At 35.4% G+C, this 25,253-nt stretch overlaps 1 protein-coding gene and 1 long non-coding RNA gene across 4 annotated transcripts in view; both read right to left on the bottom strand.

Moving 5' to 3' along the window:
• The window catches only part of ITFG1 (integrin alpha FG-GAP repeat containing 1), a 291,511-nt gene that overhangs the window by 263,998 nt on the left and 2,260 nt on the right, over positions 1–25,253 (bottom strand). For all 3 annotated transcript variants that reach the window (XM_072827271.1, XM_072827270.1, XM_072827269.1), the window contains exons 2-5: positions 24,501–24,573; positions 19,170–19,315; positions 18,690–18,747; positions 17,400–17,474 (exon numbers count right to left, since the gene is read on the bottom strand). In XM_072827271.1, the coding sequence (XP_072683372.1) occupies positions 17,400–17,474; positions 18,690–18,747; positions 19,170–19,257 (221 nt within the window). In that variant the 5' untranslated portion in view covers positions 19,258–19,315; positions 24,501–24,573. The remainder of the gene's footprint in view (positions 1–17,399; positions 17,475–18,689; positions 18,748–19,169; positions 19,316–24,500; positions 24,574–25,253) is intronic.
• LOC140633998 (uncharacterized) lies at positions 11,285–15,247 on the bottom strand. Its single transcript, XR_012031569.1, has 2 exons — positions 12,890–15,247; positions 11,285–11,422 (listed from the first exon to the last, which is right to left on the bottom strand). It is a non-coding gene; the product is annotated as an uncharacterized lncRNA (long non-coding RNA).

Here is a 25,253-nt window from a genome sequence, read left to right as displayed (position 1 = left end):
TGGATGTCCACTCTCATCACTTTTATTCAACATAGTACTGGAAATCCTAGCCACAGCAATCAAACAACAAAAAGAAATAGAAGACATCCAAATCAGCAAAGAAAAAGTAAAACGTTCACTATTTGTGGATGACATGACACTATCTATATATGTATAGAAAACCTGAAAAACCCCACCAAAAAACTGCTAGAACTGATAAACAAATTCAATATAGTGATACAGCACTTCCATACATCACCTAGGGCTCATCACAATTGTAAAGTTGCAGGATACAAAGCTAATGTACCAAAGAGGTGAAAGACCTATATTCTGAAGACTGTTAAACATGTATGAAAGAAACTGAAGGTAACACAAAGAAATGGAAAGACATTCTATGCTCATGAAATCAGAAACACTAATACTGTTAAAATATCTACACTACTCAAAGCAATCTACACATTTAATGCAATCCCTATCAAAACACCAACAGTTTTCACAGAGGTAGAACAATCTTAAAATTTGGATGGAAACACACAAGACAATGAATTAGCCAAAGCAACCTTGAAAAGAAAAACAATGCTAGAAGCATCACAATTCCGAACTTCAAGTTATATTACAAAGCTGTAGCGATCAAAATAGTAGCTACTGGCACAAAAACAGACACATAGATCAGTAGAACAGAATAGAAAACATAGAAATGAGTGCACAACTGTATGGTCAATTAACCTTCAACAAAACAGGAAAGAAAATACAATGGGGAAAAGACAGTTTCTTCAACAAATGATGTTGGGAAAACTGGACAACAACATGCAAAAGAATGAAACTGGATCACTTTCTTACACAAAAATAAACTCAAACTGGATTAGGGACCTAAATGTAAGACCTGAAATCATAAAAATCTTAGAAGAAAGCACAGGAAGTAATTTCTTTGACATCAGGTATAGCAATATTTTTCTTGATGTTTCTTGATGCAAGGGAAACAAAAGCAAAAATAAGCTATTGGGACTATATTAAAATAAAAAGCCTCTGCCAGCAAAGGAAACAATCAGCAAAACTGAAAGACAACCTACTGAATGGGAGACGATACTTGCAAATGACAATTCTATAAAGGGTTAGTATCCAAAAATATATAAAGAAGTTATACAACTCCACACCCCAAAATGAATAATTAAAAAAGGCCAGAAGACATGAATATACATATTTCCAAAGACATACAGATGGCCAACAGATACAAGGAAAAGGTGCTCCACATCACTGATCATCAGCAGGGAAACACAAATAAAAGCCACAATAAGATATCATCTCCTACGTGTCAGAATGGCGAAAATCGACAACACAAAAAACAACAGGTGTTGGCAAAGATGCGGAAAAAGAAGAACCCTCTTGCATTGTTGGTGGGAGTGAAACCTGGTGCAGCCATTGTGGAAGATCCTCATAAAGTTAAAAATAGAAGCATTCTATGATCCAGCAATTACGCAACTAAATATTTACCCAAAGTATACAAAAATATAAATTCAAAGGGATACACACACTCTGATGTTTATAGCAGCATTACCTACAATAGCAAATTATGGAACCAACCCAAATGCCGATTGATGATTAATGGATAAAGAATATATGGTAAATATATACAATGGAATGTCTCTCCTCTATAAAGAAGAATGAAATCTTGCCATTTGCAACAACATGGAGAGAAGACGAGAGAAAACACAAATACCATTATGATTTCAATCATAAGTGGCATTTAAGAAACAAAACAAATCAGCAAAGGGGAAAAAAAGAGGCAAACCAAGAAACAGACTCTTAAGTATAGAAAACAAACTGAGGGATGCCTGGGTGGCTCAGTGGTTGAGCATCTGCCTTTGGCTCAGGGCGAGATCCCAGGGTCCTGGGATCAAGTCCCTTATTGGGCTCCCCAAAGGGAGCCTGCTTCTCCTTCCGCCTATGTCTCTGCCTTTCTCTGTGTGTCTCTCATGAATAAATAAATAAAACCTAAAAAAAAAAACAAAAAAAAAAAAACTGATGGTTACCAAGAGGTATGTGGTTGAGGGGATGGGCTAAATAGCAAATAAGGAGTACAGTTGTGATGAGCACTAGGTGATGTATGGAAATGCTGTATCACTATACTGCACACCTGAAACTAGTATTACACAATATGTAAATTAACTGGAATTTAAATAAAAATGTAAAAAAAGAGAAAGAACTACAGGCCAATATCTCTGTTGAATACACATGCAAAAATCCTCAACAAAATAGTAGCACACTGAATCAAAGAACATATTAAAAAAATCAATCACCACAATCAACTGTGATTTTTCCTGGGATGCAAGGGTGGTTCAATATTCATAAATCAAAGTGATACGTTGCATTAATAAGAGAAAGGATAGAGGTGCCTGAGTGGTTCAGTCAGTTATATATCTGACTTGCAACTCAGGTCATGATCTCAGGGTTCTGGGATCAAGCTCTTAGTAGGGCTCCAGACTTAGAGTGGGGAGTCTGTTTGTCCTTCTCCTTCTCCCGCTACTCCTCCTCCTACTTATGCTGTCTCTCTCTCAAATAAATAAAACCTTAAAACAAAAAAAGAGAAAGGATAAAAACCATACGATCATTTCAATAAATGAAGAGAAAGCATTTGACAATGTACAACATTCCTTCATGATAAAATCCCTCAACAAAGGAGGTTTAGAGGAAACATAGCTTAACATAATAAAGGCCATATATGAAAAACCCACAGCAAACATCATATTCAATGGTAAAAAGAAAAAGCTTTTTCCTTGTGGTCAGGAATAAGACAAGGATGTCTACTCTCACCACTTTATTTAAAATTCTACTAGATGTCTTCACCACAGCAATCAAACCACATATAGGAAAAAAGGGCATCCAGTTGGAGAACCATTTACCATTCAAATGGTCCTCAAAAGAAGCAGGAGTAGCAATCATCATACCAGATAAATTAAACTTTATCCCAAAGACTGTAGTAAGAGATGAAGAGGGACACTATATCATACGTAAAAGGGTCTATCCAAAAAAAGGACCTAACAATCATGAATATCTATGCCCCTAATGTGAGAGCTGCCAGGTATATCAATCAATTAATAACCAAAGTTAAGACATACTTAGATAATAATACCCTAATACTGGGAGACTTTAACACAGCGCTTTCTGTAAATGACAGATCTTCTAAGCACAACATCTCCAAAGAAACAAGAGCTTTAAATGATACACTGGACCAGATGGATTTCACAAATATTTACAGAACTTTACATCCAAATGCAACTAAATACACATTCTTTTCAAGTGCACATGGAACTTTCTCCAGAATAGACCACATACTGGGTCACAAATCAGGTCTTAACAGATGCCAAAAGATTGGGATCATCCTCTGCATATTTTTAGACCATAATGCTTTGAAACTAGAACTCAATCCCAAGAAGAAATTTGAAGAAACTCAAACACGTGGAGGTTAAAGACCATCCAGCTAAAAGATGAAAGGGTCAAACAGGAAATTAAAGAACAATTCAAGAGATTCATGGAAACTAAAGATTCATGGAGAATGAAGATACAACCATTTAAAATCTTTGGGATACAGCAAAAACAGGCCTGAGGGGGAAATACATCACAATACAAGCATCCATCAAAAAACTGGAAAGAACTCAAATACAAAACCTAACCTTTCACCTAAAGGAACTGGAGAAAGAACAGCAAATAAAACGTACACCCATCAGAAGAAGAGAGTTAATAAAGATTCAAGCAGAACTCAATGAAATAGAGACCAGAAGAACTGTGGAACAGATAAAAAAACCAGGAGTTGGTTCTTTGAAAGAATTAATAAGATAGATAAACCATTGTTTATTAAAACAAAAGAAAAAACAAAAGAAAAAAGACTCAAATTAATAAAACAAAAAAGACTCAAATTAATAAAATTATGAATGAAAAAGGAGAGATCACAACCAATACCAAGGAAATACAAATGATTTTAAAAATGTATTATGAGCAGCTATATGCCAATAAATTGGGCAATCTAGAAGAAATGGATGCATGTCTGGAAGGTATTCCAAACTACCAAAACTGGAACAGGAAGAAACAGAAACCTGAACAGGCCAATAAGCAGGGAGGAAATTGAAGCAGTCATCAAAAACCTCCCAAGACACAAAAGTCCAGGGCCAGATGGCTTCCCAGGTGAATTCTATCAAACGTTTATAGAAGAAACAATACCTATTCTACTAAAACTGTTCAGAAAGATAGAAAGAGATGGAATAATTCCAAACTCGTTCTATGAGGCCAGTGTCACCTTAATTCCAGAACCAGACAAAGACCCCACCAAAAAGGAGAATTATAGACCAATATCCCTGATGAACACAGATGCAAAAATTCTCAACAAGATACTAGCCAATAGGATCCAACAGTACATTAAGAAGATTATTCACCATGACCAAGTGGGATTTATCCCTGGGGTGCAAGGCTGGTTCAACACTTGTAACACAATCAATGTGATAGATCATATCAACAAGAGAAAAAACAAGAACCATATGACCCTCTCAATAGATGCAGAGAAAACATTTGACAAAATACAGCATCCATTCCTGATCAAAACTCTTCAGAGTGTAGGGATAGAGGGAACATTCTCAGCATCTTAAAAGCGGTGTACAAAAAGCCCACAGCAAATATCATTCTCAATGGGGAAACACTGGGAGCCTTTCTCCTAAGGTCAGAACATGACAGGGATGTCCCTCTCACCACTGCTATTCAACATAGTACTAGATGTCCCAGACTCAGCAATCAGGCAACATAAAGAAATAAAAGGCATTCAAATTGGCAAAGAAGAAGTCAAACTCTCCTCTTCACAGATGACATGATACTGTACATAGAAAACCCAAAAGACTCCACCCCAAGATTGCCAGAATTCATACAGCAATTCGGCAGTGTGGCAGGATACAAAATCAATGCCCAGAAATCAGTGGCATTTCTATACACTAACAATGAGACTGAAGAAAGAGAAATTAAGGAGTCAATCCCATTTACAATTGCACCCAAAAGCATAAGATACCTAGGAATAAACCTAACCAAAAGAGGTAAAGGATCTATACCCTAAAAACTACAGAACACTTCTGAAAGAAATTGAGGAAGAGGCAAAGAGATGGGAAAATATTCAATGCTCATGGATTGGAAGAATTAGTATTGTGAAAATGTTTATGCTACCCAGGGAAATTTACATTTAATGCAATCCCTATCAAAATACCATGTGGACTTTCTTCAGAGAGTTGGAACAAATCATCTTAAGATTTGTGTGGAATCAGAAAAGACCCCAAATAGCCAGGGGAATGTTAAAAAAGAAAACCAGAGCTGGGGGCATCACAATGCCAGATTTCAGGTTGTACGACAAAGCTGTGATCATCAAGACAGTGTGGTACTGGCACAAAAACAGACACATAGATCAATGGAACAGAATAGAGAACCCAGAAATGGCCCCTCGACTCTATGGTCAACTAATATTTGACAAAGCAGGAAAGACTATACACTGGAAAAAGGACAGTCTCCTCAATAAATGGTGCTGGGAAAATTGGACAACCACGTGCAGAAGAATGAAACTGGACCATTCTCTTACACCATACACAAAGATAAACTCAAAATGGATGAAACATCTAAATGTGAGACAAGAATCCATCAAAATCCTAGAGGAAAACACAGGCAACACCCTTTTTGCACTTGGCCACAGCAACTTCTTGCAAGATACATCTATGAAGGCAAGGGAAACAAAAGCAAAAATGAATTATTGGGAGTTAATCAAGATAAAAAGCTTCTGCATAGCAAAAGAAACAGTCAACAAAACTAAAAGACAACTTACAGAATGGGAGAAGACATTTGCAAATGACATATCAGATAAAGGGCTAGTATCCAAGATCTATAAAGAACTTATTAAACTCAACAGCAAAGAAACAAACAATCCAGTCATGAAATGGGCAGAAGACATGAACAGAAATTTCACAGAGGAAGACATACACATGGCCAACAAGCACATGAGTAAATGTTCTGCATCACTTGCCATCAGGGAAACACAAATCAAAACCACAATGAGATACCACATCACACCAGTGAGAATGGTGAAAATTAAAAAATAAGACAGGAAACAACAAATGTTGGAGAGGATGTGGACAAAGGGGAACTCTTTTGCATTGTTGGAAATGTCAACTGGTACAGCCACTCTGGAAAACTGTATGGAGGTTCCTCAAAGAGTTAAAAATAGAACTGCCCTACAACCCAGCATTGCACTCCTCGGGATTTACCCCAAAGATACAGTTGCAGTGAAACCCCAGAACACCTGCACCCCAATGTTTATAGCAGTAATGTCCACAATAGCCAAACTGTGGTAGGAGACTCAGAGTCCACTGAAAGATGAATGGATAAAGAAGATGTGGCATATGTACACAATGGAATATTACTCAGCCATTATAAACAACAAATATCCACCATTTGCTTTGACGTGGATGGAACTGGAGGGTATTAGGTGCTGAGTGAAATAAGTCAATCAGATAAGGACAAACATTATGTGGTCTCATTCATTTGGGGAATATAAAAAATAGTAAAAGGAAATAAAGAGGAAAGGAGAGAAAATGAGTGAAAATACCAGTGAGGATGACTGAACATGAGAGACTCCTAACTCTGAGAAACGAACAAGGGTTAGTGGAAAGGGAGGTGGGCGGGGGGTTCGGGTGACTGGGTGATGGGCACTGAGGGGGGCACTTGACAGAATGAGCACTGGGTGATATGCTATATGTTGGCGAACTGAACTCCAATAAAATAAAAAAAAAAAGAAAGGAATAAAGGGCATCCAAACTCATAGGGAAAAAGTAAAATTTTCACTATTTGCAAATGACATACCATATACAGAAACCCTAGACCCCAGCAAAAATTACTAGAACTGACAATTAAATTCAGTAAAGTTGTAGGATACAAAATACAGCATGTACAGAATGTAATGTACAGAAATCTGTTGCATTTCTATATACTAATAAAGAGAAATTAGGAAAACAATCCAAATTACTATTGCACCAAAAATAATAAAAATACCTAGGACTAAACTCAACCAAGGAGGTGAAAGATCTGTACTCTGAAAACTATTAAACACTGATGAAAGAAAGAAATTAAAGACAACACAAATGGGAAGATAGCCCAGGTTCATGGATAAGAAGAACCAATATTCTTATAATGTCTATATTACCCAGACCAATCTACACATTTAATGCAATTCCTATCAAAATACCAACAGTATTTTTCACAAACTAGAACAATCCTAAAATTTGTATGGAACCACAAAAAACCACAAATAGCCAAAATAATCTTGAAAAAGAAAAACAAAGCTGGAGGCAGCACAATTCTAGATTTCAGATTATACCAGAAAGTTGTAGTAATCAAAACAGTATGATAGTGGCACTAAAATAGACACATAGATCAATAGAACAAAATAGAAAGTCTAGAAATAAGCCCATGATTAAAGGGTCAATTGATCCTTGACAGTGCAGGAAATAATATCGAATGGAAAAAAGACAGTCTCTTCAACAAATGGTTCTGGGAAAACTGATAATTACATGCAAAAAAATGAAACTGTACCACTTACATCATACACAAAAATAATCTTAAATGGATTGAGGGCCTAAATGTGAGACCTGTTTATTCAGCTTTAAAAAAAGAATGAAATCTTGTCTATTGCATCAATATGGGTGAATCAAGTATAACGTTAAGCAAAATAAATCAGAGAAAGACAAATACCATGACTTTATTCATATGTGGAATGTAAGAAAGAAATCAAAAAACAAAGGAAAGAAAAAGGTGATAAACCAAAAAAACCCAGACTCTTAAGTATGGAGAACTGACAATTTACCAGAGGGCAGGTGGGTAGGGGATGGGTAAAGTAGGTTAAAGGGATTACACTTATCTTGATGAGCACAGAGTAAGGTATAGAATTGTCTAATGATTATATTGTACACCTGAAACTACTAAAACACTGTATATTAACTCTAGTAGACTTAAAGATACGCATGAATAAGGTCTTCTCTAATTAAACATCTTTCCCTTTTTTACCCACCTTGTACTTCTATTGCATTTTTCTTACAGAACTTTATCTTGATATAAAATGTTTTTACCGGGCTCCCTGCTTGGAGCCTGCTTCTCCCTCTGCCTGTGTCTCTGCCTCTCTCTCTCTCTGTGTCTCTCATGAATAAATAAATAAAATCTTAAAAAAAAAAAAAAAAAAAGAGGCAGCCCGGGTGGCTCAATGGTTTAGTGCCGCCTTCAGCCCAGGGTGTGATCCTGGAGACATGGGATCAAGTCCCACATCGGGTTCCCTGCTTGGAGCCTGCTTCTCCCTCTGCCTGTGTCTTTACCTCTCTCTGTCTGTGTGTCTCTCATGAATAAATAAATAAAATTTTTAAAAAAATGGGGATCCCTGGGTGGTGCAGCGGTTTAGCGCCTGCCTTTGGCCCAGAGCGCGATCCTGGAGACCCCAGATCGAGTCCCACGTCGGGCTCCCGGTGCATGGAGCCTGCTTCTCCCTCAGCCTGTGTCTCTGCCTCTCTCTCTCTCTGTGTGACTATCATAAATAAATAAAAAAATTAAAAAAAAGTTTTTACATCTGAAATTTGTTTAGTGGTTGTAGTGGTCACTCTATCATATGTCTCCAAGAAATGTATGTCTACAAATTGATACATAAATTAAACTTAGCATTTAAGTTGGTTTTGTTTATATATTCAAATATTAAAAGAAATCTCTTTGAGGTTGCATTATTTTATTTTATTATTATTTTTAAAGATTTCATTTATTCATGAGAAACAGAGAGGCAGAGACATAGGCAGAAGGAGAATCAGGCTCCTCACAAGGAGCCGGATGCAGAACTCAATCCCATGACCCCGGGTCTGCGCTCAACCACTAAGCCACCCAGGCCTGAAGTTGCATTATTTTAACTCTTAGTGTACAACTGATGAAAACACATAGTTTGATAATTTATTAAAATGGAATTTAAATTTTATTGAAATGCATTTTTTGAAGTAATGACCAGAGCTTTAAAATATATTATTTTTCCTCCTAACATCATGACATTGCCAGAATGAGACAGGATTCAGCAAAAAGTCTATTCATGGCCTCCGTCTTTATAGGTAAAAATGCTAAGAAATCTTGTTCATATATTTAAATTAAAATCTCCCTGGAAATGATTCTTAGATATTTAGATAAATGTATCTAATATATGTATGATAAATACACCATGATAAATATATCATGGTTATGTATTTTTAAAATCTTTATTAGAAGTATTTTAGAAACACGTATTGAAATATAGATTAAAAATATATTGGGTGTGGGCCAGAAGAGAAAAATGAGGGGAAGATGTGAAAGAAATAAGACTGGTAAGAGTGGACAAGTACGTTATATGGAATTTAAATGTCTCATTCTATGTACCTTTGCATACCTTTAAATTTTTAAAAAATAAAAGTAAAAAATATTAGAGCTGCTGATTTAACTCAATGTATGAAAAATGTCTGCCATATAATCCAATTAGCAAAGCCAGTTCTTTTTGTCAAACCAATTTCCAAATGAATGTCATTTTCTGTCAAAGTTTGACTTAAGTTTCTCAATTCAAATATATGCATTAATGTGTCTTTCAAAGAATAGTATAAAAACTGTTGAGAAAAGTGTAGAATATATATTGTGGGATAGATTACTAAAAGCAGTCAAGATTAAAATAACATAGTTCTTATAAAATTGATTTACTTATTTTTATAAAATAGGTTATAAAAAGAAGGTAGTAAAGCAACATGCTGTTTATCAGTTAACTTATAGCAATGCAATACAGCTAAAATAATTTATAATACAAGAAATATGATAAAGTATAATAGCTCTTCATTAAATGTGCATGAATATTGACTTCTGCTATCTGGTTTTTGGAGTAATTCAATAAAAATAGAGTATAAACATTTTTTTAAAGGGTATATAAAAATGAGAACACTTGTTTTACATTTCTTTACACAGAACAAACTCTTCCTGTGACTGTAATAAATGAGAAAGGCATATACTATAAAAAAATCATCTGGCTTAGGAGCCAGCACTAAATTTATTTTTTACTAATAAGAGAAAGAAAACAAATATTCCATAATACATAATAAAATCCTTGACTTGAAATGGAATTTTTTTGGTATGATGTGATAAAATAGTTTTCAGCTATACGACAGAAAAATACATATTGAATATGAAGGAAATTATGTAAAAGTTTTATTTGTAGGTTTGGTAGTCCTAGAGAACATTCTAGTCACATATATAACAATCATTGTCATCATCCAAAACTACATTGGGATGAAAGGTGCCTTCTTTCCAGTTAATGTTGTTTCCTAGGGATAGAGTACTAAGAAAAGCTGAAAGGTCTGCTTATTGGGATAGGGTGTTTGTTATGGATGCTTTTTGCTTTATTCTCGCAGGGCCCTCTCTCAACAGTTAACAGATTATTGACAACAGTCAGGGAATGGAAGAGGCAAAGTCATTAAAACAAAACTGTCATTACTCTCACACTCTCACAATCCTACTCTACCACATCTGAATTCAGAATATCTCACTGTGGATCAAAATGTTCCCTTTTGCAGTCAACCTTCATCTTAAGAGACATAGGTATAAAGAAACAGAAATATTGGAAATAGTGTAGTATATCTATGTTTGGTGCCATTGGGTTTTTACTTTCCAGGAAACACATGAGTAAAATTTAGGAAGGGTAAGGGATATGGCATTCTCATATGAAGGAGGAGAAAATTATAGTGAAAACAGGTACATTCTCAGGCACATCAACTTTAGGTAGGAGTACCTATGAAACCTGAGGATATAGAAAGTGATTTACTTAAATGATCTGTTTGCATATTCCTTGGCAGGTCTTCATTCATGGTAAAGTAAATAAACACAAATATATTGTGTTGTGTTTCCAAAGATGGCCACATTATTTCCCATCCCACATACTCTTTCACATTTCAATTCTGCCATGTTCACATCTATAGGGAGAGCTTATAATCCTCCAATTCCCTTGAGTCTTAGCTAGTTCTTTGATCTGTTTTGATCAACAGAGTGTAACAGAAGTGATGCAGTTTAACTTCCAGGATTGGGCCTGGAAGAGATCTACAGCTTCCACCTACACCTCTTAGAAAGCTCCTTTTTGGCAAGTAGCCACTATGCTATGAGGAAGTCCAAGCTAGCCGTGTAGCAGCACCACCAAAGGTCCTCTGTGATTACAAGAATGGTAATGGTTATACAGAAATGAAGACAAGAGTACAGGCTGTAGAATTTGGAAGACCAGGATTCAAATCCCAGATCTACCATTTATTTCTGAATCCCGAGCTTGTAGTGGTCGCTTCACCTTTCAATTAGCCTCTCTAAGCAACCTCCTTCCGAGAGCCTCTTTAGCCACATGAGCTATCTGTTGTGAGAAAAAATATAAGACAAGTAATGTAACGTGCCAAGCCCCAGAGTTACTCAGTAGATAATTAAAAAACCAGCTTCATTTAAGATATTATTTCTTCTCTTCTCTCTCCATCTAACCCTAAGCCTCTCAGAACACAGAAAAGAGGGACGCCTGGGTGGCTCAGTGGTTGAGCATCTGCCTTTGGCTCAGGGCATGATCCTAGGTCTGGGGATCGAGTCCCACATTCCGGTCCCTGCGAGGAGCCCGCTTCTCCCTCTGCCTATGTCTCTGCTTCTCTCTCTGTGTCTCTCACAAATAAAAAATAAAATCTTAAAAAAAAAAAATATATATATATATATACACTTAAAAAAACACAGATAAATTGTGCAACTCCATTGTATGCCTCTTTTGGAGGGGCACAATGAGGAGCAAGATCTAGGGGAGAACCTAGGGGAGGATCTAGGGGCGAAGAAAAGCATCACTGGAGGACAAAGTTACCCTGGTGATACCTGATGAGTCATACACTCACTATGGGTGTCTCCAAGAACTCAAAGGTGTGGAATGGAGCAGATAAATCTTAAGGACTTCACAGAAATAACATCTTATGTTCACAGAAGAAAATGTGGAGATTTCTTTCCACCATATCCTTATTTTGTCCCAGTATTCCTACCTCCATTGAGTGTGCATTGTAATATTATACCTGGGAGATGTGCTCTAGTTCCTAGAGCAGGCAAGTACAACTTAAGAGAAGCACAGGCCCTCATAGCTGGACTGTCTAACTCAGGACCACTGTGGAACCCAAGAACTGCAGCTTAGAGCTTAGGCCTCCAGACTGGTAAATATCAAGTACTTGTATGGCATTTTCAATAGCAAATGCATTAAAAAAAAAGTAATAGAAATCTAATGAAAGAGATTTAACCTGTATCTTCCAAATTACAAACTATTATAAACTATTTTGAATCATTTTACCTTAAATTGAAATAATATATACTGATCTTGCTTGGTGTGCTGTATACACAGCTTCTCTATGATTTTCTTTTTCCAATTATGTTTACTTTTATAAGTAAACATAAAGTTACCATCTCCATCATTTTTAAATGTACAGTTCAGTGTATACTATGCTTCGTTTAAAATAGACTTTCTTCAGTACATATGCAAATAGTAATGAAGTAAAAAATAGTTTACCCTCAAAGAAGGAAACAAAAACTTGATATATGCTAATAGAAATAGGCTGAATCCAAGACATTTTAAATCATCAATATTCATGATGAAATGTTACTATCAAATTTCTTTACACAGAAACTATAAAACTATGCTTTTCTTAAAAAAGCTGATCTCCTTCCAAATGATTACTACAAAGAATAGCTAAAAATTGTAATATTTAACTAAAGGCAAAGTGACTAAATTTTAAGGATAACATCTTAAATCATTTACTTACAAACAAACAAAAATTCACTTACAAACAATACTGCCAGACAATACCTGAAACAAAGCAGTATGATCAATTACCAGGGAATGTGGATCATATGACCCTTCAAAAGTTCCTGGTGGAAATCCAGAAAATCAAATTAGAGATCCCTGAGTAACATGCCATTTGAAATAATCGTATCATATTCGATTTTGTCATCTGTTAAAGCTTTTCACTATTTCTGTGGCTTAGTTTTGAAAAAAAAAGGTTTAGATAAAAAACAATAGAAAAACAAAAGAATTTATCTCCAACAGGAATATTTCTTTAGGAAAATAGAAAAGTTAGAAAACTGTTGCACTGTTTCTATGGAAATACTAATAAAAATTAATTCCTCAAGTTCTAATAGATTCCTTTAAACAACAATGTTCCAAATATAAACAGTGTATAAAAGTGAGAGGGGAGAAGGCTGCTAGGGGAATTCTAGTATTTTTATATCAGAAAATATGAATCATCTCAAGCTACCTGTTTTGTTAAGATTATGAATGATTACAAAGTTAAAAGCTGCTGTGATAATTATTTGGTTCCTTTTGTGTTATAAATCATTAATTTTTGTGTTTTTTCTAAACGACAGATTTAAGTGACAGAATATCAGATCATTATTTCATTAAGACCAATATTTGCAGTATTTTCTGTAATACATCAGCAAACCAATAAAATAAGCAGTAAAAATGAAGCGTGATTAAATAAATCAGTCATTGGTATAAAGTGAGAAAAAGGACATTATGTAGAAAAATAGGCATTTACATCTCTTGGATTGAGAGTGGCTAACTATATTTAGATAGAAGATACAGTTTTTTGCTGGCAGTGGAGAAAAATATCCATCCTTATAACTAATAGTTTAAAATGGCTGCTTTCTGTGATATTAATATTCATTCAAAATTTTTATGCAATCACTTATGAAGTGAACAAAGTACATGGAAAAGCAGCAGTTATCTATGACACATCTACATTAATATTCCCAAGTATACAACTTGGGCCTGACCCAGAAATGTGTTTGAACTCAGTATATGAGTCACAGAAATTTGAACAGACCAATGTTATATTTGGCTTTGATTAAAATTACAGGTACAAATGTTTTCATTTCAATACTAAATATTCTGAATGCTTATGCAACATCAGTTTCAAATTCCCTTTTAAAGAAAATGCTCATTAATGATAACCTCACATCACTGCAAAAGCTGCTCTAATACTTAATGGCTAGGTGTTATTTCTAAGTAATATGGCACACAATTACATTATTTCAAGTCATTATAAAGTCAGGTTGAGACAAACTGAAGCCTCACCTTTGATCATTTAATATAGTTCAATTATCGCTGGCATCTAAGTAGATTTAGCATCCTTCCTGTCCTTGTTAGATAGCCCCCACATTATCAATTAAAAAGGATCCTTCTGCCTATTACCATTGCCTGCTTAGACTGACTATGTATGTGTATCTTTACTCTAGCCAGATCAGTCATGCTAGTTTCACTTGTGGGAAATCTCCTATTTCCATGTCTGCACTAGACCAGGTTACAGCTGGGCTTTTCAGCACAATCCTATGGGAGCATTCAGTACTCTATTTAAAGATCATTGCAAATTTCCCATAAAATTAAGATGTTGGTAAAATTTAATTAAATTTAAGATAATCTTGGGTCTGCCATGACCATAAAGCACATTTAAGTTGCAAAAGGTAGGTTGGGTTTCTTGATAAATCCGATTGGGCTGCCAATCAAGGTCACATGAATAGTCTAAAATGTCATTGCTGATGGCTTTTTTACTTATTTACCTGTACATATATCTGTAACTTCTAAAAGTGATACAGCCTAAGTATATTTTCTTATTTTATTTTATTTATTTATTTTTTAAGGATTTTATTTATTTATTCATGAGAGATGGAGAGAGAGAGAGACAGAGAGGCAGAGACACAGGCAGAGGGAGAAGCAGGCTTCATGCAGGGAGCCCGATGTGGGACTTGATCCTGGGTCTCCAAGATCACGCCCTGGGCCAAAGGCGGCGCTAAACCGCCGAGCTACCGGGGCTGCCCTATTTTCTTATTTTAGTAACACATTAATGTTTGCTCCTTTAGAGACAAATTCAGCTTTCTGTTGTCTGGAATCATAATTATCGCTAGGCTATAGTTATCCCAACGATGCTACTGACAGGAATTCTTTTCTGCCAATTTATATAATTTCATTTTTTAAACTGGCATCAGAATAAATCTTGGATATAAATTTCTTACTTATAATATGGTTAGTTATTATTGTTTAATCTGTAAATGAGTTTAAATGAGAATAAAAGACCAGGAATACTATTCCAGTATACTGAATACTCTGGTATACAGTATACATAATATTCTGGTATATTATGTCTAAAAAATAAAATATGTCTCTAGCCAGAATAAGTTTTTAAAGCTACTGTTTTTCAGTAAGCATCAGAGAAAAAAATCTAATGCAAAATTATGAATAACCTATGACACAATCACATGATACTCTAGTTTTTTGTAGATTAAGTAGAAAAACCATAAAGATATTAGAAAGTTTACTTTCTGAATTAAAAACAATAGCTATTTCAAAAGTTTTAATTTCTAAAGGTCAAATTACATATGAAAGGTATTTATTTCAAGTATTTCTTTGGCTAAAATGGAAGTTACCGTGAAATAGAGCAGGCCAGAAGTCACCATCACGTTCTCAATCATATGTATGCCTTTATTCATTTACCTATTTATTTTTGATTTTTTAAAAGGATTATTTGAGAGAGTGAGAGAGAGAGCGTGTGTGGGCACATGTGCAGGTGAACATGAGGTGGGGGGTGGTACAGAGGGAGAGGCAGAAGGAGAATCTCACGTCCATGCCCTGCTCAGCATGAGCTTAACCCCATGACCCAGTGAGCCTGAGATTACGACCTAAGCAGAAATCAAGAATCAGCTGCTCAACTGACTGAGCTACTAAGCACCGCAACTTCTTATTTATTTAAATAATCTCTACACCTAACATGGTACTTGAACTCATGCCCTGCAAGATCAAGAGTTGCTTCTTCCAAATGAGTCAGCCAGGTGCCCCCGATATGTAGAAAAGAAACAAAAAGACAGTTTCCTGAGTAGTCCCAGCCCAAGGCAAATAAGCAGAACTTGGCAGTGGCAGGAATGAACTGTGCCTTCCCCTCCAACCCCACCCACACTCAGTTCCCTGGAGGGCTACAAAGGCAAAGCAAGATCTCCATCTAATTGGTCTCTAGAGCAGGGCTCTCTTTCCAGGTATTTTTCAAACATTGGGGAAAAAACCCCACAAGTTTCTCATTCAAGATTCATAGTTAAGTCCCTCAAAGATCACTATCACTAGTATCAAAACATCCATATTATTTATTGAAAACCTTCAGAAAAAGTGATAGGAAATGTGACAGTGTCTTCTCATAATACCTTAGACAATTTATTCATCTATGGGCTGTAAATCACATTTCAAAAGGTAAATATAAAAATATATGACTTTTCCAAAACACAGAAAGGAAATCCATTAGATTTTCAAACACCTGGAGAAGACAGATTAATAAAGGTACTTCTTCGCACTTGCTGGAAAGTCAAACAAGTAAATTCATTCTGTACTACATATTTTTTAATACTTATTTATTTGAGAGCAAGAGAGAAAGGGAGAGTGAGCGAGAGAAGCAGAGTGTGCTCGCACACATGCAGGTGGGAGGAGGGGCAGAGGGAGAGGGAGAGGGAGAATTTCCACCAAAGTCCCTGCTGAGCGCAGAGCCTGATATGGGTCTTGATCCCATAACTCACAAGATCATGACCTCACTGAAATCAGGAACTGGACACTTAACCAACTGAGCCACCCAGGAGCCCAATGTTGAGCTAAATTTTTGCCTTATCAGACAAAGAATAAATTAACCAAGCTAAAGGTATCTCATGAAAAGTATTGTCCTATAAATATTAGGAGGCCAGTTCTATTTAAGTCTAGAGAAACTATATCATTGAACACAAGATTCCAAATAGATTTTTGAAACATGGCACAAATGGATGGTAAGAGAATTTTAGCACATACTGGTCAAGCATAAAGTACATGCAGAAAAGTTTCCAGAGCCCAGAGAAGGCGTGTTTACATTCTCAAGTAATTACTGATTGCTCTCTGAACAAATAAAAGGGAGAAGGAACGGGCTTATCAGTAAAAGCCTCAGAGCTAACATGACTAAGGTGGAGAACTCATTCAAGACTGCAGTTATCCATTCTATTTAAGTTAAATCTTTCCTAAAAAACATCTAATGAACCAAATTCAAATGGGCACTTGTAAAGTCTGTATTTCTAATTTCCAGAGGGATAAATGGATTAAGATGGTTCTTCCTAGAGAGCAGTTGCAGATCAAATCCCAAACTATTTGAGAAAGCTTCTGTGTCAACCAAATGCCCATTTAAAAATCTTTAAGAGCAAGGATTTTCAGTAAGCTGGGTTTTTTCCTAATGGTTAAAGTAATCAATTCACATAGACACACAGATCTTGTAGCAGCAATAAGTACAATTAATGACATAGTTATAATCATATTTACTTACCCTCCCAACAGTATCTGTGGCTGGTTGGATTCATTTGTAATACCAAATACATCAGGAATTAAATCACCATTGAAGCTGAAAGGAAAACATTAAAAACATTAAGTAGCTGTTTCATAAAACTGTCATGTTCTAGCTTTAAAAGGAAAATAACCTTTGGGAGGTGTAGTTGCCATCACAATGCTCACCAGTTTCTGCTGTAGTCAACAAAATGTCAGCCCAAGTGTCAGACATGTGTCACTTCTAGGCCAAAGGGTTTATTATTATTTATTACTGGACCCTCCAGCCCTCTTTAAGCTTGTGGTGGCCATGAAAAGAGCATGTGTTTCAGATGGTCCTGCTCCACAGATGATGTGGCTGGCCTCTAAGTGATGGCACAGAGCTTAGCCTACCACTGACCCACACTGGACACGCATGTAAGCAAGAAATGAACTTTCATTGTGAAATTTTAGGGTTGTCTGTAGTTTCTGCATAACCTTGACCATCCCTGGCAAGAAGACAGCACTTATTTCAGACCCAACTTATGTAGTTAGATGGACTTAGGAGAAATAACCCACAAAAGTAATCCCCAGTTGGTGTAAAAATTCGTACTGGCCATTAAATATTGCAACAACAATGAAAAATACACAACTATGAAAGAAATCAAACTGAAGGCCCTTAAGATGATTAATATACAGGTTTATAGTTCAGACTTAATGTTCACTGACCTACTGATACATGACTGTTTTTAATAATTGTACGAAAGGCAGTAATGGAAACAAGAAAAAGTCTGTACATTGCTTATAATCCCCAAATGATCTCTACATGACTACCAAAATTCCTGACAGGAATTTGGATTGCACTTGGGTCTATTTTGAAAAATAAATAACACTAAAGAAGAGCTTTAAAAAAAGTAAGTTTCTCCTTAATATAGACATCTTTCTAAATCTCTGGAGGAAATCTCATACCATTCATATCTGTCCATTAAACACCAATAGTTTTACCCTGAAATAGTTACCTTAATTATTTGAAAACTGACATGGCTACCATTAACCTAGATCCATTATGGACACATTCAAAGCTATCGAAGCAGAAACAAAAACACAAATTTCTTCCTCTTTCCAAAATATTGAATTTCACTTTCCTTTTCTATCATGGCAAATAAAAACCATATAATCAAGGGTATAAGCCTCTGTCAGTGTCAAAGGGCGAATGAATTTAGTGTCAATGCTACTTCACAAAATAGTCTTTGATATGAGAAACCTTATGTTGTTAAGTTTAAATTCATTCAAAGGGAAACAAGCACATACTTACTCCATAATTAGTGGTTCATCTTGAAAAGTCCTATTGAGTATGGTCATATTGTTAGGATCTGTATAGAAAGAAAATATATAAGTCAGCAGGCACTTTATATTACTTTTGATATCTACACTTGGGGTAAGATATCTTTATTCTTTTCAAGATTCATCTATAATTAATTCCAACTACTACTATTAACAAGACACTGTAAATCTAACTTAAATAGACATCAGCACAAAATACTGGTGTTTATTATATAGTTAAGACCATCATTATAATAACTTTATTTAGAGGCTTCATTCTAAAAATCTCTTAGGTGAGTCTTCTTTAAATATAATTTAGCACTAGAGCAGTTGACAATATGCACAAAACCACCTGACTCTAAAATGTCCATGCTTAAATACATGAAATGCTTATATTTATCTAGCAATAACAGGTTTATTTTTTCCTTTAATATCCAATGATAAGTATTAAAAACTCTTAAAACAAATTTACCTAATGTTTGATTTTGTCCCCAGAAGATAACAGCTCCCAAATCACTGTTGGCATGATTTTTTGGAAAATACGTCAGAAGGACATCCATTTGTGAATCTCCATCATAATCCCCTGGGACTACACTTGTTATTAATGCACTGTGATTCCTAAAAGAAACACAGGTATCTAGTCAAGCTATAATAGGACACTTCTGTATTTGTACTAAACACAAATATTTTCAAAAAGAAATTTAAAATCACAGAACTAATTCATTTCATTCTCTTAATTTATCATCCTTCATGTATGTAGTATTCTTTGGTCTATAAAACAATTCAGGATTTTGTCTTAAGAAATAAGACAAATCTGAAATATTTCAAAAGAAAGTAGTTTTATGTTCTTACGCTGGCTTATAGCCCTTGTATTTAATTCTTTAATTCTTTTGTCAAGGATACCAATGCATTTGTCTGATTTATAAGAAATGCAAGCTTATAATCAATTAAGGCAGCAAAGATTATCACTGTCGTCAAAGGTATTATTTGTGAAATATTTAATTTTGGATTTTAATGTAGATGTGAAGATTAAGTAATCATTTGATTTCTGAAAAATACTCAAGATTTACAATGGTAGGTAAGTTTTTTTTACCAATCCTGGTAATACACTATCAAAACATACATACCTAATTTTATTTTAATAATGAAATAATTCTGAAATTATATTAACATTGAAAACTTAAAACATGTCTTGTCATAATGTCTGAATGACCCAATCAAAAAAATAGGCCTTAAGTTCAATCTTTATTTAATTCCACTTAGAGCAATAGCAAGACAACAAGTTTTCCAAAAGACTATAATTGTTTTATAAATAGCATCAAGAAAAATATATACAACGGGTTTAAGGTGGAAATGAGAAAAATACTGAAAAGGTTAAGCAAGGTTAAGCAGTGTGAATAAAAACAATAGTTTTATCATAATGCATCTACCTACTATGTTCCACATGTTACATCAATGCTTAACAACTATTAACTGGTAGTTCATCACATCATAGGTATTATCATTCTCATTGAACTGACCAAGAAACTGAGGTTTGGAGTGATTAAACAGCTAAAGCTAAAAGCTAATAACTAACCAGCTACCTAGCTAGTAGCTAGTTAAATGGAATAGCTGAAGTTCAAATTGTGTTAGCCTTTAAAATTGATCTTCATTATGATAAAGTCATTTTGGTAATGCCAGTTTCCTCAAATAATTCCAATAATACTTTAACTTTTCCATGAAAAATACCTGGTCTTTAGAAATGATCATATAACAGCTATATATGCTACTATGTAGCCAACTCTAATTGTGGAGACTTCCTCATGTGCATGTGGGTAGAGGTGCATACCCAGTAACATATACCACATCTACTTATTTATTTACTGTGTAAATAAATTCACAATTTTGGGGGGAAAAGTACTCTGGAATAAATGGGAATATATTACAAAAGGATTAGGTGCAAATTTAACCTAATTGCCACAAATGCCCAGCTTCTTTATGGTTGTAAACGTTAAGTAGAATGTTTAAAGATACCATATTGACATGCATTTATTTTTTCTTCTCTCAAAGAACCCACTAACATGATACAGAATGAAAAAAATTTTTTTTAAACCTAACTCTCAAAAACAGAGATCATGAAGGGAGATAGGGAATGGAAGGGAGGGACTGCTAACTGATTTATGAGGGCAAAGCAACTGGCTATAAGCTAGAATGTCTAAAGAAAAAGGCTTAACAAGGAAAGTTTTTTGCCCAGAAGAATACCCAAGAGGCTCAGAATTTGTAGTCATCAGAAATTGTGAAGGACAAGAGGTGAGGCAGAAGGCTGAAAACAGGTTTAAGTGAAAATCTGTTTTGTGAGTGATGGTCCCATGTCCCTCTTTCTCAGCAAGGAAAGAACTATGCAGTTTATTAATCAGGCATTAGGGATTTAAGATACAAGCAGAGGGTAAGGTTTTAGACTTAAGTTAAAAAACGGAGTTAATGGAAAATATACAGAAGTAACATTTTGACCCTTGCCCTCAGCTCTACCCTATTTCTGGATGCCAGTCAGCCAGGAACATACATGCAGGGCAGCGGACAGGAGATAGTCCCACCATGCAAAGTCAGAGTTTCCAATTAGCTCTCTAGTGCCATATTCTTAAATATGATACCCCTGCTTTTTGAAGAAAACTATGACTATTAAAGAGAGCCAAAATAAATAGCAGTAAGGGATCTGAAGAAAAGAGATAATAAGGGGAACAATGAAACTTCAAAACTACACTTGAAGACATAAGAAAGTAGTTCCATAAAACAAAAATAGAAAATAATAATTTCCTAAGAGAAAATAATAATAGAACAAAGAAAACTTCTTGGAGATAAAAAATATGACAGCTGGGGCACACAGGTACTCAGTAGTTGAGCAGACATCTGCCTTCGGCTCAAGTTGCGATCCCAGGGTCCTGGGATTGAGTCCTGTATCAGGCTCCTGTAGGGAGCCTGCTTCTCCTTCTGCCTATTTCTCTGCCTCTCTCTGTCTCTCACGAATACATAAATAAAATCTTAAAAAAAAAATATGACAGCTAACAAAAAATTCAATAGAGGCTTCAAATAGAGAAAATCCCCTGGAAAGGAAAACAAAGTGAAATGACAAAAACAGGGATCCCTGGGTGGCGCAGCAGTTTGGCGCCTGCCTTTGGCCCAGGGCGTGATCCTGGAGACCCGGGATCGAATCCCACATCAGGCTTCCGGTGCATGGAGTGCATGGAGCCTGCTTCTCCCTCTGCCTGTGTCTCTGCCTCTCTCTCTCTCTCTGTGACTATCATAAATAAATAAAAATTTAAAAAAAAAAATTAAAAAAAAAAAAAAGAAATGACAAAAACACAAATATAAGAGATAAAGGGTGTACCCAGGCATTCCAATAACTAAATGATAAGAATTCCCAAGAGAATAAAAAAAAATCACTAAAGAAAAAAACCTTTTAAAAAGCCTCCACGGATAGAAGCCTGCAGTTTGAAGGGGCCCTCTACTTTGATGTCACAAGACTATAGGCCAACCAAAGTATTAAAAGTAAAAAAAAATAAATTTGGACATGGAAGGACATAGCATATACTCTTTCTCAGGAATTTCCTGAAGGATGTACTTCAGCAAAGTAAGTGAAGCAGCTAATAAAATGGCACAGGATCCAAGAAAGAACAACAAAGTCCCCAAATACTAACCTTGCAGAAGGCATAGAGAATGAATCCAGATTGGTTACAAATGTAGAGGACTAGGGATACCTGGGTGGCTCAGTGGTTGAGTGTTTGCCTTTGGCTCATGGCATGATCCCCAGGTCCTAGGGTCAAGTCCCACATCAGGCTCCTCTCGGGGAGCCTACTTCTTCCCTGCCTATGTTTCTGCCTTTCTCTCTGTATCTCTCATGAATAAATAAATAAATAATAACATCTTTAAAAAAAAAAAAAAAAGAAGTGTAGAGGACTCAATGGGGAAAATTAAAGTGTACAATAAGTATCTGGCCAGTATGATGGAACATCTACCAAGAAATTAAGGATATACACACAGAAAGCTACATAACTGATTTTTTAAAAAGCATCCATATATTCTAGGAGGAAAAACTCTACAGAAATGAAATTACTATGTACTAGTTTGTTCTGAAGTGCACTGAATCTACATGGTCAAAATGTAAATAATATTTACTGATTTAACTAAAAATATGATATGATAGAGATAAATTAAAGATGGCAAACCCTCATCTATGCTAACAAAAATCCAAGAGAGGAAGATAATTACTCAAGAAATTACACTGTAAATGCTTATTTTAAAACATGGAAATAAACAGCAGACAAAATAACTGAAGGTTCTAAAAGTGGTTGTATGTGAGAGAAGAACAGGGAAGTGGGGGAAGAAAAGAGTGAAGAAGAGTTATTTTTCCTTTGAAAAATATTCTAAACAAAATAAAAACAAGTCTAAATTTTAATAGTATATCAAACAACACTGCATTAATCAAAACCAGAAAATGAAACAAATTGGGTGGAACTCTAGTTCTTTGTTCAAACTGAAATTTGTTCAAACATTTCTTTCCAAGAAAAATTACTTCTAGGCAGGTCATTTCTTGTATATAATATTTATCAACTCATGTTCTCTGCCCACTCCATGCATGCATACTAGACATCCAGTACTAGGAAATTTCTAAAGAGGGATAAGTTCCTGTTTGTCCATTTAAAGCTTTCCTCTCGATGTTCTAACTTAAGTCCAATTTTTTTTCTTTTTTTAACGTATGTCTGAGTTTAACTATTGTAGAGTCTGAGTAGTCATTAGCCCAGAAAGGGACTTAAATATTTTTTTAAACCATTTCCCAAGTAATTTCTGGTCTTTCTACAAATCAATGCATCCTGTACATGGCTAAGAAAATCAACCTAAAATATCATTTTCTTCAGCTCTCCTTTAAACAAGAACCTATAGAGATTCCCCACTTTTCATGGGATTGAGTTCAAACTGTGGTATTTATGAAGGTTCCTAGTCTGCCCTGATCTCATCTTCTTGGTCCATAACTCTCCAAGTATATCATCCATGTCTGTTAGGTAAATCTTTCCACCTCCTCTTCACAACATGCTTACTGTCACTCCTGTTAACGCTGTGTTCTCAAATCTGAAAGCCCTCACCTATATTTTACTGAAGGTCACTGAAATCCTATAACTTTCTAGAAGCTTCCACTTTAGTCTGCACTAACTCATTTCTTCTTCCTTGAACCATCCAGCAATGAAACCTTGTTTTTTGATGTTTCAAAACTCTGCTGGTTCACTATTGATGATGATCACTGAGTTTCAGACAGTGCTGGTCATATAAAAGAAAAATAAGAACTACTATTTGAACATTTACAAATGTTTGATTTAAATTCCTTTAAAATAAACCTTAAAAAACCCAGCACTTACCCGTCAAACAAAAATTAGAAGAGGTCACTGACCTTTTCCCAGTGCAAATGAAGCCCACCCACCCCCTCAACACATGGTTGACCTGCTGAGCTTGGTGCTCCCACATGCACACTCAGAATGAGTGACAGTCCTCAACACATTCAAGAAGGGATACTAGATTGCAAGAGAATGAAAGGTGTTTATGGAGAACAGACCTGATTTACTGAAATTTATTCATTTTTTTAAAAAGTAAATAATTTTTAAACTTTGGTATATTTATTATTTTTCCTAATTACTTGCTACTGACACCTTATAACCAGTGGTTTCGTGTCAACAAAGTTGAGTAAAGTTGATTTGAAAGACAATCCAACTAGGTATTGCATATCAATCATTACAATAATGATTGTTTTTACAGGAACAGATACACTTGTACTTACTTCAAGGATACTTTTACTTTGGGTTTAAAATAGGGTGCGTTCTGGTCTGCCAAAAAGACGATTAAATCATTTCCTAAAAAAAGCGAATATACATTATTAGAGAATTATTTCCAAATAGCTTCCAATCAGGGGTTACAAAAAGCGTTCTGGGTACTACTCTTAACAAAAGAACTTTTATTTTACTCCAGTTCCTCTTCCCTCTCACAGTGAGTCCTACTTGTCTGAATGAATGGGGATACCTAACAGTGTATCACAAATTCAGTGTTAAGTGATACAGAAACAGGAAGGATGAACACTGAAAATGCAGTTGGCCAAAACAAACTGAGGCCAATGGCTTTTGCCAGGAATCAGATTAGGTGACTTAAAAGAACCATATAAAGAACGTGCCTTTTAACTATAGTCTATGTCAAGCCTTGTCTCCCCAAACCTAACAACATGATCTCTTCAAGGTTTTTTTAGTTTATCACACAGATGCATGGCACCAGGAAAAAGGAACTCTTACTGTAGGTATCTGACTGGTAACAAGGATATGATTACATATTTATGAAAAAGTCGAATCCTCCAAGACCCTCCTCTTGTGGCTCCTATGGAACCATCTCCCAAGTTGAAGCATTAGGACTCATTGGCTGCATTCAGGAGAACTCATTGCAACAGACTTTTGAAATTGTTTACTTAAACCCAAATCATCTTTAGAGTTAAGAGGAGAGTCTCTGTATCCAGTTTGGATGGAGTAGCTACTGGTTTGGCAGGATG

This window comes from Canis lupus, chromosome 5 (genome assembly GCF_048164855.1).
Source record: "Canis lupus baileyi chromosome 5, mCanLup2.hap1, whole genome shotgun sequence".
In the NCBI taxonomy this organism is placed as follows: domain Eukaryota; kingdom Metazoa; phylum Chordata; class Mammalia; order Carnivora; family Canidae; genus Canis; species Canis lupus.
This window is presented reverse-complemented; position numbering and strand designations above follow the sequence as displayed.